The sequence below is a fragment of the Melampsora larici-populina genome (assembly GCF_000204055.1).
Source record: "Melampsora larici-populina 98AG31 unplaced genomic scaffold MELLAscaffold_5, whole genome shotgun sequence".
Taxonomy (NCBI): Eukaryota; Fungi; Basidiomycota; class Pucciniomycetes; order Pucciniales; family Melampsoraceae; genus Melampsora; species Melampsora laricis-populina.
Genome location: NW_006768769.1, coordinates 1,097,983 through 1,117,446, shown reverse-complemented (window position 1 = coordinate 1,117,446; position 19,464 = coordinate 1,097,983). Strand labels below are relative to the sequence as shown.

Sequence of the window (19,464 nt, the reverse complement as noted above, 5' to 3'; positions counted from 1 at the left end):
GGCCAACAGTCTGATCCTGAAATTTTATCAACAACAAAGTGTACCTCTCCCTTGGCCTATGTCAATATCTGGCTTTGATGTGATTGAGGTGCCTGGCTTGCAACACAGTCTCTTATCCATCTCTCAACTTTGATCCCTTGGTTTTTCAACATCCTTCTCATGTGATCATATTGAAATCCTTGCTGAAAATGGTTTGGTTGTTGGAAAGGGTTTCTACTGTAAAGGCCTGCCAGTGCTACAACAAGATGTGAGCACTTGTACTATTCAATCTGATTGTTTATCTGTGGGACCCAATATGATACCACGTACAGTATTGCCATGCCCAATACTACTGGGAGGCTTGACCAGTAACATATTGTGGCTCAGATACTAATACTGAGGCTACAATACCCATCAAAAAACTACAATACAACTACAATACCAATACTGGTAGTGTAATTGTGACAGTGTTGGTCCAACCATACCTTAAGAATAGGCATGTCTTTATATTAAATCTAGCATGTAAGTTTGACAGATGTCACAATCAATATCAACTTTACTGCCAGGCACACAGACCACCAGTTGATTTTGAAAAATTCCTGATTTCATTCTTGTTGCAACTTCTGTAACTAACCTGGTGAGTTCATGACCAAATAATTGGAGATGCTCTAATGAAAAAAAGAAGAAGGAAGTTCAACAAACATGACTAAATTCTCAAAAGAAGTGATACACCTCAACAGATCTTAACAACAAGGCTACTCTACTGCTTACACTACCCATCTCTGATTTACAAGATTGTTTCAACTACTAGGGCAAGCTGGATAGAAGTGGCAAACAGACCATTACTAGAACTATCAATTTCTTTGGTTAGACCAACCCACAAATACCCACAAATATAGTGTTACTACCAGTTCATACATATCCTGCCCCAGACTTAAATCTGACAAAACAACAAAGATCCAACTGTGGTAAAGAGTTCACCTCCAATTCACTCTGATATTGAATCCCTAGTTCTATCCTTTCCTTACAGTCACAAGTCCCAGAGGAAATTAATTCAAAGTGTGTAGCTTTTTGAATTCCATTTGTTTAGATCTTTTGAAATCTTTGTGTTGAAATTCAACTTGAAGAATTGACAGTTTTTCAAAAGTGTATCAAAAGTGATGTTATAAGCTGTGATCCGTGGAATAGTGTAGTGTGTATTTGAAATTAAGTTTGTTTTGTACATTCTCATGATGAGGCTTTGAGGTATGTTTTTATAATGTTTAGTTTGTTGGACCATGGGTATTGATGATACAGATTAGGATAGAGTTCTATTCTAGCAGTTTATTTTACATGTTGGTCTTCTACATTCACAGTGATGACTTGAGATGATTTATGACCTTCCTAGGGGTGTGATTGATGACCCAGAGTGAGACACTTAGTTAAGGTATGTTATAAATGTATCCAAAGAAGCTAATAGTTGATAGCCAGGCAAGTCAGTCAATCCATTATCATCAATTAGAATCCCAAAAGAATCACTTCAAAAGTCTTTAACCAGGCATAGAAACCGATTCATTCCTTTGATCAAATCCTTTAACATCTTCTTCTTTATCTATGATTTCTTCTTGTTCACCATTTTCAAGATCATAATCAATTGGAATAAAAAAATCTTCATTTGTATCATCATCAGCTTCAATATTGAAAAAATCATCATCATCATCAATTGAGTTTTCACCTGGTTTAGATTGGTTTGACTTAATTGGAATTGTATGAGGTAAAAGTGGTTTGTCTAAATTAAAGATATCTATAAACCTATCTTGTTCATCTTTTCTACGTCTTTCTACATCTAATTCATCTTCCTATAATTATAAAAATAATCATACATGAATAACCATCTTGTTTCTAGAACAAAAGGTTATAAAAGAGACTTACATGATCAAATTCATCTTCTTTTTCATGATATTCTACATTTTCATCTAATTCATCAAACCCTGGTGCATATGAACTCCAATTCTCTGTAACACTTGTGACCCAAACATGAATTAATCCTAAATTAGACACAGATGCAACGATAGGTCGATTAGGGTGCCACTATATTTAAAAAACAAATCAAGTGAGAGAATGACAAATATCACAGTTTAGTCAACCTTAGACCTAATCTGAAATTCATTAGCGTCAAGAAAATGATCAAAGCCACATACATCAAAATCTTCGAGTGGATCTTTAGGTCCTTCTAAAATCTTGGTTAAACTACCAGAACTTCGATCCCAAATAAAAATTTGATGAGAATCTCTATGACCAGCACCACCAATCACATATTCAGAACCAAATTTACAACCTTGCCAAGGAGTACGGGCCACTGCATCTTGAAATTTATGATCTAAAATCAAATTTGGAACTTTTGAATCTGGAGTTGATTGGAGACTATAAACTCTTATGGCACGATCTGCTGAATTTAAAACAAGTGAAGTACCGTGGGTATCGAATTCCATGGATTTGATTGTGTTTTTGTTCGAAACTTGTTCGGTTTTGAGTAACTAATAATAATAAAAATCCGAAAGTTAATTGAATTATGATTAGTATGTGTAAATTTGAAATGGGTTGGGATTGTTTGAAGGATCTTATCGTTTACCAGTTTGGTTCTTGCATCGAATACATGAAGTGCTCCCTGTGAAGTTCCTACGTAGACCAAATCGCCACTAGGGTGAAAACGTACAACTGTCGCAGCTTGACTGAGAATATACCAATGAGCTCAAAGGATTGATAAACGAAAAAAGGATTTGTAGGTTGCTTACCGTTTTCGTCGTGCTCCATGCCTACCCCTACGCGGTGCATCATCTTGTACTTGGGTTACGTTAACGGGTTGGGATGGATCAGCGAGATTATCACCGGAATGAAAGTCTAGCTCCCAACGTCCCCCTTGACTTCTAAGGTCTACAAAGATGGCTTCTTCTTGACTTTGTAAAGTTACCACTATCACTTTACTAAAATAAACAAACGCGTAGAGATAAAAAGTAAACAGAACCTCGTAAGTGATTCTAACTCATATTGAAAACATGAAAAAGACGAAAATTACCTATTCTTAGGATGAAATTGAGCACTTGTAACCGGAGCATCAAATCGAATAGTGTCCCTCCTTTCACCCGTCAACAAATTCCAAACAATCACATTCCAATCCCTACTAGCACTCAACAAATATTTCGACTTTTTACTCCAAGATAATGAAGTGATCGGTTTAACATGACCTAAGAAAAATTTGATTGTTCGTTTACTTTCGAAATCTAAAATTGTTATACATCCATCCAATCTACCTATTGCTAAATATTGACCAGCAAATAATCCGTGTGGATTAAACTTTGTGATTACTGCTAATGAGTCTAAGGTTGTGTCTACTTTATCTGGAAAATCTTGGGCGAATGGATCTTGATCGAAGAGATAAAAAGATTGGTTAATTTTATGATCGATAATTGATAAAAGTAAGTAAATGAGGAAAGACTCACTTTGTAATTCGAGATTCATTTTGAGTAGAAGTGTGGTTTTTTCTAAGTTGAGTTTTTAAGTTGAATGTTTCCTTTTCTCATTCTTTTTATCTTGATGTTGGAGTTTTGTGTTGGTTAAAGTTGAACTTGACAATCTGATCGATCTTTCTCTTCAAAGGCGCATACATTGATGACCCGTCAGAGAGAGACCCGAGCTGAGAACTCGAGAACTCGGGTATCTTTCATCCCATTCTTCAGCAAAACTCAATGATGTCTCCTTTCCTTTTCTGGCACAATTCACATGTAATACTAAAAGATTTTTGCATCTCCGCTCTTACACACAGGAACTAAACCAAGGAGGATGGTCGCAGAGCAAAGGACTAGCTGTCTCAAGATAAAAAGATGAATTCATTTTTTTTTAAAAAAATCAAAACAAAACAAAACCACTCACTGATAAATTCTCATCTAACTGGGATAGATTGAAAAATATCAGAAACAGATGCTGCTAAATCTTGTTACAGAGTTCAATGGATAATAACCATCAAGGCAGTTTCTTTTATACATCACACTCAAATTGCTGATAAAGTCTTATGTAACTGGGATTGATTGAAAAAAATCAGAAACAGTGTACTGCTTAATCTCGTTACAGAGTTCAACAGATGATAACCGTTCTGGCAGCTTTATTGCTTTTTAGCTCACTCTAGAAATTGTTTTGGCAACATCTAGAAACTTGGTACAGTTTTCATCACTGTTCCCCACACCTAACAGCACCTTCCCTTCTCCCCCATGACTGCGGTTGATGCTGGGATAGGGGGCTGGGAAGGGGGATCAAATGCCTGCTCAGCAATGTGGATTCCAACAAGTTCAAAAAAAAGAAAAAGAAAAGTATATATTCATATATAAAATCCAAAAAAAGTGAACATCTCAACATCTAAAGACAGCAAAATCCTATGCTCTGACTAGATGGCTGCTCCTCCAAGGTAGACTAGTTTCTTTTCAATTTGATTTGTTTAGTTAGTGTTTCATGCAATACAGCCATTATGCACTTTAGAAAAATGATGTCTCCTTTCTACATACAGCCATTCCGGATCTGCTTTTTGCAAGTTCAACCGCTTGAAAAAGAAGATAGTTGAGCTGAAAACCTATTTCAAATTTCCAATGGCCTGTGGTTTTATAGCTTCATCCATTGATGATTAGAGCTGTTGGTGGGCAACACCAACTCTGATCAAAACTTAAAGTGTATGGGTTTTGGGATAATCTCAAAATTAGGGCCCGTTTGGACAACACAAAAAGATACTGTGGCCAAAATTCACACCCAAAAAGCTACAGCCAATTTGAGAATGATTGACCACTTTTTTGTAAAAAAGTCATTGCCAGTACAGTAGTCAAAACCAACCAAAAATGGTTTTTACAGGGTGTGTATTCTCTGTACTGTCTAAAGTAGCAGAGAAACAAACCTCAGTCAAAGAGAAACCCAGGTTTTGCAGCACAATGCACTTTGGCTGTACAAGTGGGTGCTGAAAATCTACAACACCCTCAGGGCCAAAAGATCACTACAGCATATGTGATGTGAGCCAGTCTGGCCCCAGGGGTGATGTATACTTCCAGTGTCTGCTTGTACATGTGGCCACGTTGTATCTCAGTCCAAACTCAACCAGATATTCAAAATCTGATGGGTGTTCAGTTCAAATATCTGACATCAGTATCTGATCCATAAGATCCTGATATTTGTCCATATCAAGATTCAGCCTTTTGGCTGTATCTCAAGCCTCTATCAGGACCCAGGAATGTGCCTGTAGATGTATGTGATGTAAAAAAGCCACTTCTATTAGGAGGTCTTTGGGCCATTTTCTGACTACACTTCACCTTTTTCAGACTTCCAGTTGCACAAACTGTTCACCTCAATAAGGGCTTTCAGCTACACAAAGTTTCAACATTGTAGCTCTATTAGTGTGGGAAATATGGCAGTGTAACGGTCAAAAGGGCAAAGGTGTGTATTTGACCTTGGAGGTTGAATTTTTTTGTGCATTTCCATTTTACGCCGCAGTGAGGCAAGTGTAGGGGCTTGTGTCAGGTTTATTTGATAGCCTTCACTCATGCACATCTTTTAAGGTGCTTTGAACCTTGAAGCAAGTGCTAATGTGTTGTGTAGAGCCCAAAAACTAAAAATCAGCTCAAGTCACATACATCTACAGGCACATTCCTGGGTCTTCGTCTACCTCTATGTGCCCCTCCTCCATAAATCACTTTTGACTTTTCTCAATCTATCTTTTACCACACACACCCATTTAAGATCACCTTTTTCAATTCTCACTACTCACTGCTTGGCTCAGATATTCCCATGATCTCATCCATTCCATTTTTGTACATGGTGTGATCTTTCAAAACTGTTACAATTTCTTTTACTTTCTATCTTTTTTTTTGTTTATTTTGGTTGGTTATTTCATTTGAGGAGATTTTTTGTAGATATTAATTTTTCTATCAGGTTATTTAAAATGTTTGTGATTGGTTTTTTGTTTTCTTCCTTTGTCTTCTCATGTCCTTTAGTTCATTATTTTCAGGGCTTTTGTACACATCAGAATTGTGTTGTTACCTCTAACCACCCAGTAAGTTGTTCTTTTTATCATACAAGCAAGATTGTCCCCTTGGACTTATGGCTTTGGATTCTCACCCAAACACTTCCTCTTGGTATTCCTCAATTCTCATTTCTAATATGATATTGCTAGAGGCTTCAATAAATTGATGTTGCTGCAAGTCAGCCAAGGTTCCTCAAATTCAAAAAGGTTTGAACAACAAGATGAAGGAAAGATCAGAATCCACCTTTTCAACCTTGGTTACTTCAGTGATATATGTACAGTCCCCTCCAAGTGGTTTACGTAATCATTCAAGCTCTGCAGCGGCGGGGCCGGGGCCTGTTGCAAACCCGATGATTACGAATCCTAGGCGTGGGGACGTGTACAGTTGACTCTGAAATAACCCATATCCCTAATATGCCATACTCTACCCTAACCCATAGTTTTTTGCCTCCATATTTTTTATGGGCGGGGAAAACGGGCCAAAAACCCATAACTCTATCATACCCCATAACCCATAGCTTTCTTTTGAAAATCAAAGCCAAAAACCCATAGTCTCCCACAAAAAAATCAAATATTGCACCGTAGAGTCTCAATCCATCTGCTCAGCAAGATCTTGAGCAGGATATTCAAGAACTCATTTCATTGAATTGTTCATAAAGAAATATGATGCCCATTACAGAACTCCTAAATCCTACCAATGAGCCCATGAGTGGCCTTGAGACCTGGAGTCCAGAGGAAATCTTTGAAGCAATTGAACAACATCACACCTCTGTCTGCTCCAGAACACGCTGAGATCAAGGTACCTCCTTGCCCAGCATACTCTGACTTCCAGTCAGCCAATGTAATGACAAATTACCTCAGGCACAAAAATTCTGAGGAAGCAAAATCTTGTGGGAGGGCTCTTTGGCAAGCTCTGCGTACATTCAGTGCAGCTCGTTCCAAAATGCTAGTCCAGCACGACCTATTGTCTTTCCTTGCTCGCTCTTCTTGAAACCTATGCAATGAAATCACATACTCTCTTGCCTTCTGCAAACAACTCTCTGCAATAACCCATATATTAGTGGTTATGGGTTATTGCAGAGAATCCTGATAGCCCATACTCCAAGATAACCCATACTTTTTGGGTTCCATAAAAGGGTATGGGTTATTTCAGAGTCAACTGTACATACATTTGGTGTATTTTCATCTACAGCCCTTACCCCCATACACATCCTTCTATTCTCTGATATCTAACCGAACCACATCCCACTTGGCTTGGCAAGCAAGCCTGTAAGACAGGCACTTATAATTTATCCACCCAATTTGCCATATGAGCAAGGAACTTCTGGCTGTGGAGTTTTTCAACCTACCATATACCTTCTTATGTACCAACCAAACAAAAAGTTTTTGAACCAAAGAAATCTCCTATGAGCCTGTTCAGAGTTAACCTACACATAATTCTTCTTTGGAATCTTTTGCTTGGTTTGAGGAAAACCACTACAGAAAGACTGAAAAAATGGTATTACATCTCATATCTCTGATTGCCCTGAATGAACATTTGGCAAGTTGGACAGCTTGCTTGGAGAGATTCTTTTTGCAAACTTCAGCCTTCCATAATTAGGGGTTCTCAAAGTAGGCCCAGTTTCAAAAAACCCAGTTGACCCAGTGGAATTTTTGGCTGGGAGCTGTCAACAAATGTCAACTTGATACACAAAGTTACTGCCAAAAAGTTCAACTGGGTTAACTGGGTTTTTGAAAACCGGGTCAGGTTTGAGAGCCACTATTGTTCTGCAATTCTTGCATCTGATATGAAGTCAAATCCATTTATTTACTGTTTTGTAAATCATACAAGTTTTTTTCAAAATTATAGGGCCTCAACTTCCCTCAGGTTCAAGGCTTTAATTCACCTATTTAAAGGTATGCAAAAACCCAAACACAAATGGTATCAATCATATGTACCAAAAATTGGAATCTTATATATTTTATAAAAAAAAGCTAAACAGAAAGAGATAAAAGTATAGATATATATGATAGAATGTAAGCAAAAGAAAAGAATAGTAAAGAGGATCAAACCAAACAAAAAGTTATCAAAAAAGATTGGGTCTGGGATGAATTGATTGTAGTTTAGATTAAGGGAAAGAAAATGATTGGATTAAGACAATAACCAAAACCAAGACCAAAACAGAGGAAAGAACTCAAATAAAGAGCTCAAATCAAAAAGAAATCAAATCAAATAGAACTCAAACCAAATCAAATCAAAAAGAAATCAAAATTATTATTATGCATACTTGAAAAGAAAAAAATTAAAAAAAGATAAATTGTCCAAAAAGAAATCTGATAAATTTATATTTTGAATTTTTTTTTTCAAGACCAAACAAAAAAAAAACAAAAAAAAACAATTGATCTGAAAAGGAAAACAAAAAGATATTAATAGTGTTTTTTTTTCTTATTTTTTTTTTCTCTTCTACATTTCTTCTATATTTTGAAAAAAATCTTTTCTTTTACTTTAAATAACCAAGATAATCAAAACAAATCAAATCCAACTTAACCAAGAAAAACACTCACTCTCACTCTCTCTCTCACAGACTTTATCTAAATAAGACAATCTACAAAACATTCTGAAAGAAAGAAAAAAACAATTCAATCCAATTCAATCCAATCCAATCCAATCCAAATTCCTTCCTTTTTTCTTTTTACCTTTCCAAAAAAACAAATACATAAATCAATCCATCAATCCATCCCATACTTTTTGTCTAATCTTTAAATTTATTTTAATCCTCAAATCCAACAAATTTAAATTTAAATTTCAATCCAATCCAAATTCAAAATAATTTTGCAAAAGAAAAAACAGAAAAAAAAAACATCAAACATATATATATATACTTTTTCATCATCACTCATAATTCACCTGAAATCCCCACACAAAACTCATAAGCAGGGTTCATGATTCCCAAAGCCGTTTGTTGAGGATCGAGTTGAAGATTCTGTTGTTGTGGTGGTGGTTGTGAATCCAATCTTAAATGCTGCTGTTGTTGTTGTTGTTGGGGATCCAGTTGAATATTCTGTTGATGTTGTGGTTGTTGTGGATCAAGTGGTGGTAATGATAAATTCGAATCATGTTCATAACTTAATTCTCCTTTCGATTTCAATTCATAAAAACATCCTTGTCCAGCATCTGATTTATGATGTCTTTGTAATGCCTATACAACATATTTCAAAACACGAAAATCATCATTAATCTTAACCCATCAAAACAAAAATCGATAAAGAAAACACTTACATCTAATCTGATAAACGCTTTACCACAAACCTTACAATTATAATCTTTGATACCTAAATGTAATTTATAATGTCTTTTTTGATCATGTGCTCTTGCAAAACTTGATGTACCTAGACCCAAAAAAAACCCAAAAAAAGCTTAGAATTGTAGTGTTCAGAAAAAAAATCTTCACTTTCATTCACTTACAACCTGGAAATTCACATGCAAATGGTTTCTCTCCTTTATGAGCTCTCTGATGACCTGTAAAAGAAAAGAACCCAAGCCCCAACAAGATCAAACACCAAACACACACACACAATGAAATGAGATGAAATCAACCGACCTCTAAGATTATACCTTCTAGTAAAACTTTCACCACACATCTCACAAAGATATCTAGCTTCGTTTCCTTCTTTTCTTCTTTTGTTTGCCGCAGCTTTAGTAGCTGGTGTAGTTCTAGAACTGATCGTAAACGATTTCGAAATCGCCGAAGAGGATCCAATAGACGAATGTGAATAAGATCTTGATCTGGTGATGATATCTTCCCATTCTTCTAGTTTGGGTGAAACTGATGGTTCGGGTTGATTTGGATTCGGAGGATGAGGATTGAAGTGATGGATGATTTGCGATTCGGATCTACCTCTTCTATGATGTTGTTGTTGCATTAAACGTGAATTGCTTGCAGATGGATTAGGATTCCCATTCGTGTTCAAGTATCCAGTTTCATAACTATTTCTAGTATCTATTCCTAAATTCAATTCGTCTAATCTAGGTGGTGGTGGTGCTGTAAGATTAGGAGCTTGTGATAATAAGTTGAATTGAGAAGAAGGAAAAGGTTGTGAAGAGTTTGATAAGAAATCATGATTCGTTCCTTGGTTTTCATTTTCAGTTTGAGAGGTATCATTGGTTTGATCCGTATTGTTGGTGTGTTGTTGAAACGGATTGAAACTCAAATTTAATAATGAGAATAGATTGGGATTCGGATTCGGATTGGTGGTTTGGATTGAATTGGTTTGAGATTCGGATTTAGATCTTTGTCTGCCTTTATTAGTTTTAGTGGTAAGAAAATTTGAAGATTGATCAAGTTGTAAGAAATCTAAATTAGGAATCTGTCCAAATGTTGGTTGAAAGTTTGTTGTTGATTGATTTTGAGATGATTGATTTAAATTGTTTTGATGATTAGATTGAGGTTGAGAGAGTTGATCTAAAAATCTTTGAAAATTCGGTACATCAACTGTTTGATTAGGTTTAGCTGTCAAGGGTGTAGCTGAAGTCAAAGAGATAGTTGGACCATTAGACATTGCAGGATGATTCATATCAAGTCGAAGGTGTGGTGAAGGAGTTGGATTAATGGATGCTATCAAGGATTCATTGATATTGATAGATGGAATGTTGGAAGAAGATGCCGGAGATGTATCCATTAATAAATCATTAGATCCGAAAGCTGAGATAGCTGGAGATGGACAACCTGAAGAATTCAGGAAAGGTGAAGGTAAATTATTGATTTGTGAAGGACTGATCGGTCGATTGTTGAGATCTGGGATTGAGAAAGAGGTACGAGATGCTAATGAAGGTGATGAGGATGAGCAAATCGATCGATCGGTAGATGCATTAGATTGTGAAACATCAGCATGTTGAGGATGAGCTGAAGTTTGATTGTCCAAATAAGCAGTGATACTAGAGACTGAAGTCTTGGGATGTAAACCACCGGTAGCCAACATGGTATCTTGACGAAGTTCAGGTAAAGCATGTTCTCTAGCCCAAGTGAGGGTATCATAACGTTGTGGGTATTGATTTGAACTGGTTGGTTGATTGTTCTGTTGTTGCTGTTGTAAAAAGTGATTCAAGGTTTGATTTGAAGATGAATGTAAATCCAATGAAGCAAATTCACCCTCCATCTGAAGTGGTTCATCCACATAAGCTGAATCATGATGATGATTGTGATTAGGTACACTTGCAAAAGAAAGGGCAGGAGAAGATACAATAGGTAGCTGATGATGATGAATCGACTGAGATGAAGTTTGAGAAGTGATTGATTGATTACGTTGATGACGAAAGTGGTGCGATTGATGATCTGAAGAATGCTGACGTTGATGTTGTTGATCTGGTTGATATTGTTGCTGTTGTTGCAAACCGGATTGATATTGTTGTTGTAGTTGTTGATGTTGTTGTTGTTGATGGTGTTGTTGTTGTTGTTGTTGCTGCTGCTGCTGCTGCTGTGGATGATGTGATTGATTGAATGTCATGATTTCAAGAGTGATATTAAATCCTTTGTTTGATTTGAATCGTTAAGAGTCAAAGTGGCAAATCTCAATAAGATGAATCGATTTGAAGTTGACAAGATTTAAAACTGTTAAATGAACTGAATGTGTGATTAAATCGAATGATGAATGATTCGATGAGGAATTCGATGATGGACTTTTATCGGGGATAAGCAGATGAACTCGGTTGTGTATTGGTTTAACTGAATGATATTAGAATTAGAATCAGATTAGGTTCAAGACAATGAATGATTCCGAAATCGAATGTGTGATTGAAAGTTTGATAAGATGAAAATCAAAAGAAACAAATTAGTAAACAAGTTTGAAGTCATCAGGTTTATGTAAATCAGAAATGGTTTAAGAAATTGAAAACCTTTTGAAATTTGATTTGATTTGAAATGATAAGTTTTAAATTTTGATTGATTGAATCAACCAGATATCTAAAACAAGTTTGATCGGAAAGAGGGATGATGATCACCTGATGATGATGATGATGACGATGATGCTGACAGAATTAAATGTGATGAAGAAAGTACAATCGAGAGAGAGGGTGTTAGCCAAAAGCTGCGGTAAAGCTTTTGAGTTTAATAGATTGTTTGAAGGGTTAACAGACAAACACAAAGGGTTCTCAAGAAATCAAGAAAGAAAGAAAGAAGGAAGTAAAGAAAGAAAGGATGATGGTAATGGTGATGGTAAACAGAGAAATCAAAGGAACTCATTAATGTTGACTTACAATGATATTTGGATTACATGAGTTCCTCGTATTTTTGTTCCATCAAATCCATCTTAAATTGTTTTTCTTATATTTTCTTTCTTTCTTTCTTTCTTTCTTTCTTGGTTTCTTTTATTTCATAAATTTATGATTTCTTCTGTAAATTGATTTAAGTAAAACTCAACTCGCTACCTCGTGGGACTTGTCTTTTTCTTCTTGAGTCTTGCTTAAAAGAGAGAACCAGTTTCGAATCGGTCCTATTCGGTCGGATTTAAATCTGTAAATTAAAAAATTAAAAATCTAAATCTAAAAATACAATCAACCATTCGATGATCGATCTTGAGCAAATCCATTGAGCCTTTAATTAATCAATAACAATTCCGCAATCTCATTTAAATCCTTTTATCAAAACCTAACTCCAAGCTCAGTCACTCAAAAACTTCAATCCTGTTGAGATTACAGGCGATACATGCCTAGTACAAAATCCTGTACAGCTAGTAGCATATCTTTGTACCGGGGTTAGGTTAGATACTTTATATAGTTCGGCTTCTCCCGGTCCATTCCTCTCTTCACTATCGAAGATTGGATGTGTTCACGGACCGGGTGAAGCGACGAGCGCTGACCTTTAGCTCTAACAGGTTAGTTCCCTATATGAAATTACTATCGAAGATTGGATGTGTTCACGGACCGGGTGAAGCGACGAGCGCTGACCTTTAGCTCTAACAGGTTTTGAGTCCCAGTTGTGATACCAGCTGTGTGTGTTAACGGTTGTTGTTAAAATTTTTTCAACGTTCGATGATAACAAGAGGATCATCAAAGAAAGCTCCTGCCGATAACACCGACACCCAAGATAGTCCAGTGAACAAGCCCGATCGAGATACCGAATCTGACGAAGACGTAGATTTAGATTTATTACCAAAAGATAAACATCAAGTTATAAAAACAGAAGATTTAGATAAAAGCTCAGTTTTAGTTAAAGTTTCATCATCGACCATTATGTCTAGAGAAAAACCACCTCATCAAGAGGATGCTGATCATTATACATCAATGAATTTCATGATCAAGATGCCTCAACTAGTTAGCAACAGTATTGTTCCTTTAAATGAGACTGGATCAAACTACTTGGCTTGGAAGAATGATCTCTCGGTTATTATTGATGCCCTTACCAAGATCGATGATTATTTAGATGAAGAGAGAAAAAACATCCCTGGTGATCATCGAATCGTTATGCTGATTCGACTCTCTGTCTGTTCCGAGCTTCGTATTCAAATCGATACCAAGAAATCGGCCTTTGAAGTTTTCAATGTTTTAAAATCAATGTTCCATTTTCCTAGTCGTTCTACTCATATCAATTTATGGAAAGATATCCTTCAAGCTCAGATTGATTCACCATCCGAAGTACCTAATCACATCAACAAGATCAAATCCAAGATTGAAGAGTTGCAACGTACGGGTTTTGAATTCACCAAAGACTCCTTTCTCAGCGTGGCTATGCAACTTGGCCTCTCCGCAAGCTTTGCGGGTGTTAGTTCGATCCTCGATAATCGACTACGAAACGATCCTGATAAACGCATCACGGCCCGAGAAACTGAAGAAGCAATCCGAGCCGAAACTCATCGCTTGACCTCTTCAGCTCCTGACCTTTTGCCCAACTTGGCTGCACTGAACATCGGCAATCGACCCTCTCAATACGCGCCTCGGTCGACGAGGCCCCAACCTAGTGCTCAACGATTTGAGGATTATCGCAAGATGCCACCTTCCACGCCTCCTCATAAACCTTACTTTGAAATCAACGAGAATACACCCGCTCATCTCAGGAATTGTTTTTCTTGCGGCAAATCTGGTCATTGGGCTAACACAGTCAAGTGCCCAAATTATCGTGGAACGGCATCATCCTCCTCTCAATCCCAGTCTAGAAGCAGCTTCAGAGCTAACTTGGCTGAAGTCCCTTACGATAACTCGACTCCCTTGCCTCATGCTGTTTACAACAGTGAGGGATCGCTGACTGAGGATTGGAACCAGAGCGAGGCTATCTTAGACACTGGGGCCACCCACCACGTTACAAACGAGGTGGGTCATCTTCTAAATTTCACCAAGCTTCAAAAACCAATCCCACTTCATGTAGCAACTGAATCAGATGGAAACTTTCTTACAGGAATCGGGTCATTAACACTTACGAGCGATTCGGGTGTACCTGTGATAATCAAGAATGTGTTCTACTGTGAGAAGGCTAAGGGTACTCTTATCTCACTTGCTGCTTTGGTGGAGGATGGTCATACTTTCACCTTTTGTGATAGAGTTTTGTCGTTACATCTTAAATCTCATACTTTGACTTCGAAATACATGAATCGCCGTTGGGTTTTATCAATTATCACTCAAACTAAACCATCGCCACTTCCACCACCACCAAAAAACCCTCTTCGCCTTGTTTCTGCATGCCGGGTTTACACACCTGAGGAGAGCAACGAATCGTTGAAATGGCACAAACGATTTGGTCATGTAGGAATGAGGGTGATCAAGAGGTTGCTAAGTAAAGAAATGTCGACAGGACTTCCCGAGCAGATTCCGAATGCACCATTCGTCTGTTCTGACTGTCTACTTAGCAAAAGCCTGCGAACTCAAACGCTGGGTCCGTCGGGAAGACCACGGCCCTTACCGCTTGAGTTGATTGTTTCAGATATTGCTGGCCCTTTTGATAACGAATTGTTTGGTAACAAGTTCATGATTACTTTCAGAGACGTAGCAACGACTTACACTGAAGTAGTAGTTTTGAAATCTCGTGATCAAGCACCGAAGGTTTTCCAAGAATTTGTACTCAAGATGGAACGCAAGACTTCCCTCAAAGTCAAGGCTCTGCGCACGGATGGGGCGGGTGAATTTACGTCGGCATCATTTTTGAATTGGTTGAAGGCTCAAGGGATCTCGAAGGACAAGACCATGCCATATGAACATAATCAGAACGGTTGTGCTGAACGCTCCATCAGAACGATTGGCGACATGGGCCGGACGATGCTCACCGCTTCGAAACTTCCTCCTCATTTCTGGTTTCTAGCTTACCAAACTGCTGGGTATCTCCACAACTGTTTACCGAATGTGAACACCGGCAACAAGACCCCTTTTGAACTTCTTTTCAAATTCAAACCACACCTCGAGGGCCTGCGAGATTTTGGAGAAGAAGCCTATGTCCATATCCCGTCGGAGAGAAGAGGAAAACTGGATCATCGTGCGCAGAAATGTATCTTTGTTGGTTATATCTCTGGCAGTAAAGGTTGGAGGTTTTACAATTTTGAAACCAAGAAATTTGTAGAATCGTCAATGGCAGTATTCGTAGATGATAAACGGCCACTTTTAGCTGAACCAATCGAGAAGACCGCGGATAAGGGTGCTTTGAAGCATATCTTGAACGCCCTGCAACTTGGAAGTTTTGATGCTGAGGAGGCTTTGATGCAGCAAGATGCTATGGTGGCGATGATTGAAAAGGTGCTTAAGGAAGGTGATCCCACGGTGCCGAAGAGTTATGCTGAAGCAATGAAGAGACCGGATGCAGCTAAGTGGCGTGAAGCTTGTGAGAAGGAGATGAATCAGATGAAGGAGATGGGGGTATGGGAGGTTTGTGACCTACCACCAGGCAGACGAGCAACTGATGCTAAGTGGGTTTTTGACATCAAGAGGGATGGAACTTACAAGGCTAGGTATGTTGCTAGGGGTTTCACTCAACTCCCAGGGATCGACTTCAACGATACATTTGCGCCCACTGCAACCTTCGCCGCTCTACGAATGATCTTAATCATCGCAGCTTATTTTCAATGGCCGGCTTTAGCCTTTGATGTAATTTCGGCTTTTCTTCATAGCTACATGGATGAAGATGTATGGGTTCGGCAACCAGCTGGATTTTCTTTTGGCGATTCATCTCAAGTTTTGCACCTTCTGAAGGCCTTATATGGAACCAAACAGGCTGGACGATGTTGGTGGAAGTTCATTGCTGACAAGCTTGCTCGGATGGGTTTTGTTCCTAGTCAATTTGATTCTAGTTTTTACATCCTACGCCGTGGAAGCGACACATGTCTGATCTGGCTTCATGTTGACGATGGTGCGGTAACTGGAAGTAGTACTCGTTTATTGGAAGAAATTGCTGAAGAACTCAAGTCTGAAATCAAGTTGAAATGGGAGACAAGCTTAGATTGTATTGTAGGAATTGACATCAATCGGCCATCACCTGAAGTTTTTGAACTATCACAACCGAAGCTCACAAACCGTATCTTACAAGACAACAGTGATCTAATATCAATACTTAGTGCTGAAAATCCGATAAGCGTATCGACGAAGCTCGTGACAAATTTGGATAAGCCACCGGTCGATGGGGGGAGATACCTTTCAATTATTGGCTCTCTCAGCTACTTGTCCGTTGGAACTCGTCCTGATCTATCATATGCGGTAAATTTCCTTGCGCGGTATGCTAAGACACCTGATGATACCCACTGGAGTGCTTTGAAGCATTTGCTCCGGTACCTGAGCAGGACACGAGGTATGGGAATTTTGATCAATCCAAGGGCGGCTAAGTTCTCGGCACCGATGGAGACCTTTGTGGATGCAAATTGGGGGGGTGAATTCGGCAGATCTTCTTATGGGCATGTAACGAGGTTGTTTGGGATACCGGTAGCGTGGGTGGCTAGGCGGCAGGCGTGTGTAGCGACGTCAACATGTCATGCGGAATTCATGGCTATTGGGGCGGCTTGTAGAGACTCGGTGTGGCTCCACTCTTTAGCGTCGGATATGATTTCAGGTTTGCAGGCACCATTGCTTCTATGTGACAACTCATCTTCGGTTCATGTTTCAAAGGATAACGCTGCCAACAAGAGGACCAGGCACGCGGAGCGGGAGTACTACTATATAAATGAGCAGCTTTTCAAGAAACGTGTGAACATCAAGTGGATTCCGGCTAGTGAACAAGTTGCGGACATCTTCACGAAATCATTAGGACCGACTAAGCATAGAGCAGCAGTTGAGATGTTGGGGATGTTGCGGCAGTAGTTTTTTTTCTTTCTTTACTTTTCATTTTTTCAATCTTTATGTTTTCATTTTTTGTGCGCGTTTTTTTGTCTTGGGGATTTTGTCTAGTCCTGGGGGGGAGTGTTGAGATTACAGGCGATACATGCCTAGTACAAAATCCTGTACAGCTAGTAGCATATCTTTGTACCGGGGTTAGGTTAGATACTTTATATAGTTCGGCTTCTCCCGGTCCATTCCTCTCTTCACTATCGAAGATTGGATGTGTTCACGGACCGGGTGAAGCGACGAGCGCTGACCTTTAGCTCTAACAGGTTAGTTCCCTATATGAAATTACTATCGAAGATTGGATGTGTTCACGGACCGGGTGAAGCGACGAGCGCTGACCTTTAGCTCTAACAAATCCAATCAAATACAATCAACATCCAAGAATCAGATCACTCAAGAATCAAAATCTCAAAACACACTCACCTTCAAAATCTTACTTAAAACTCCCATAAACTCAATACATATATATTTATAACAAATAAATCCTACACCAAATCCAAAGGATGCAAATAAGAACCGAGATGACCGAATCTTTCTCACACTAAAATATTTCTACATCCTTATTTAATTCTCATCATCAGCTCCCAGGATTTACATATTGATCGCCGGGGTAAAGTGGGGGAATATCCAGGTCAAGCCGTCACCCGGCGACTATCCGGCGACGTCTAGCCATTCCGAGCACCGAGCCGACGGATATTTCCAATATCCGGACTCGTCGGAGAATACCCGTCCGGGGTTTTTTTTTTAAAAAAAACGACCCGATAGCCGAGCCGACTATCCGCCGGATATCCGGCGTTCCGGTCAAAAAGACCTCCTTAGCTGGGAATGGAACCCAAAATCGGGGCGTCCCGGGTAGTTTTTTGGCTGTCCCGGGACCCATTTTGGTCTTCATTCTTTTTTGATCTTCTCAAGACTTGTCACTCAGACCTTATTGATATTTTTAGTTTTTTTTTTGGTAATTCAACATGTTTTGTACAGATTTTTAATATTTTTTAACTACAATGATCTGAAATACACGCCGGCCTATTAATCAGATATCCGCCGGATATCCGGCTGGAATCGATTTTTTTTGCCCCTACATCCGACTACTGGACCAACAGGTCTATCCGGCCTCCGGATAGTTCCAAGGTCTCATGTGTCACCCGGATTCGACGGTTGATCCGATGGATATCCGTCGGATTTTGGGTCCGGGTGACGGCTTGATATTCAGGGATGACAACTTTAGAGGTCGGGGCCGGGGTTGGACAGCGGTACAGTGAAATTCTAGTATAAGCATACACTACACAAGCATAATTCTCTATAGGCATGAAACCCCATCCAACCATTTTGGGTTGGTGATAATTTTGCAAATATGTATTGTACAGCTATTCACGAAATTCGTGTCCTGTTCGCACTTTTTTTTTCTTTTTTCCCCCCCAAATACAGCTGACGCGCAGCGCAGCAAGCCTGTATCACACCGTGGATTTGGTCAACCCCGAACAGCCCGAACCCCGGGATCTCCTGAGATACATCCTCCCTCCGATTTGGTGCTTGCCACGTCGATAATTTTCACACCAACTCCGCATGCCGAGTGATCACGATTGATTGCTGTTCACTCTCACTATTGACTCATCAACTTATCAACCTCAATTCACAATATATGAATCTGTAAGTTTACATCTCTCTCATCTCTTCAAAATGTTATATGAATAAATAACTGAGATTCCGAGTCTCCTTTTTTTTATACAGTATAGATGGATGTCAAAAGCTAAAGCAGAATCTACAGGACTTGAAATCAAATGTGAAGGTAAAGAGTTAATTAAAGATGAATCACCACCATGGAAAGAAATAGCGATCAAGATATATCCATTAGTAAGTGATTATAAATTTCCTTGAAAAACTGATATCATCATTTCAAATTCTGATTTCTATGCGTTTGTAAACCTTTTTTCTTTGAAGTTTTAGTCACTGGTTTACTTCCCTTACAACTCTGGAGCCAAACACATAATTAGTTATTCAATCGTATCCAATCATTCTTTTTACTTGTTTAGTCGATGTGATATGCAATCAATTCAATTTCACACTTGTTTAGAAAAGGCCAATCATCCCGTCTTCGAATTTGATGAGTACAACATTGCTCGCGCCATCAGATCCGTAAACATGTTTTTGCAAGCAAAATGGCTCCTTTTGAACGCCTCGGAGATCT

The 19,464-nt window shown here is 38.7% G+C and overlaps 3 protein-coding genes across 3 annotated transcripts; all 3 read right to left on the bottom strand.

Annotated features, from left to right (window-relative positions):
- Window positions 1-1,508: 1,508 nt before the first annotated feature.
- MELLADRAFT_93502 (uncharacterized protein) lies at window positions 1,509-3,477 on the bottom strand (the record flags this gene model as incomplete). The annotated part of the gene is made up of 9 exons (XM_007405914.1): window positions 1,509-1,648; window positions 1,694-1,817; window positions 1,891-2,049; window positions 2,106-2,117; window positions 2,160-2,495; window positions 2,591-2,690; window positions 2,754-2,942; window positions 3,035-3,380; window positions 3,459-3,477. The coding sequence occupies 9 exons, from the start codon at window positions 3,475-3,477 to the stop codon at window positions 1,509-1,511; spliced, it is 1,425 nt and encodes a 474-aa protein (XP_007405976.1).
- Window positions 3,478-8,889: 5,412 nt separating this feature from the next.
- On the bottom strand, window positions 8,890-9,916 carry MELLADRAFT_93501 (uncharacterized protein; the record flags this gene model as incomplete). The annotated part of the gene is made up of 4 exons (XM_007405913.1): window positions 8,890-9,192; window positions 9,273-9,382; window positions 9,459-9,512; window positions 9,595-9,916. The coding sequence occupies 4 exons, from the start codon at window positions 9,914-9,916 to the stop codon at window positions 8,890-8,892; spliced, it is 789 nt and encodes a 262-aa protein (XP_007405975.1).
- Window positions 9,917-10,728: 812 nt separating this feature from the next.
- Window positions 10,729-11,497, bottom strand: MELLADRAFT_93500 (uncharacterized protein; the record flags this gene model as incomplete). The annotated part of the gene is made up of 2 exons (XM_007405912.1): window positions 10,729-10,766; window positions 10,810-11,497. The coding sequence occupies 2 exons, from the start codon at window positions 11,495-11,497 to the stop codon at window positions 10,729-10,731; spliced, it is 726 nt and encodes a 241-aa protein (XP_007405974.1).
- Between the last annotated feature and the right edge of the window lie 7,967 nt (window positions 11,498-19,464).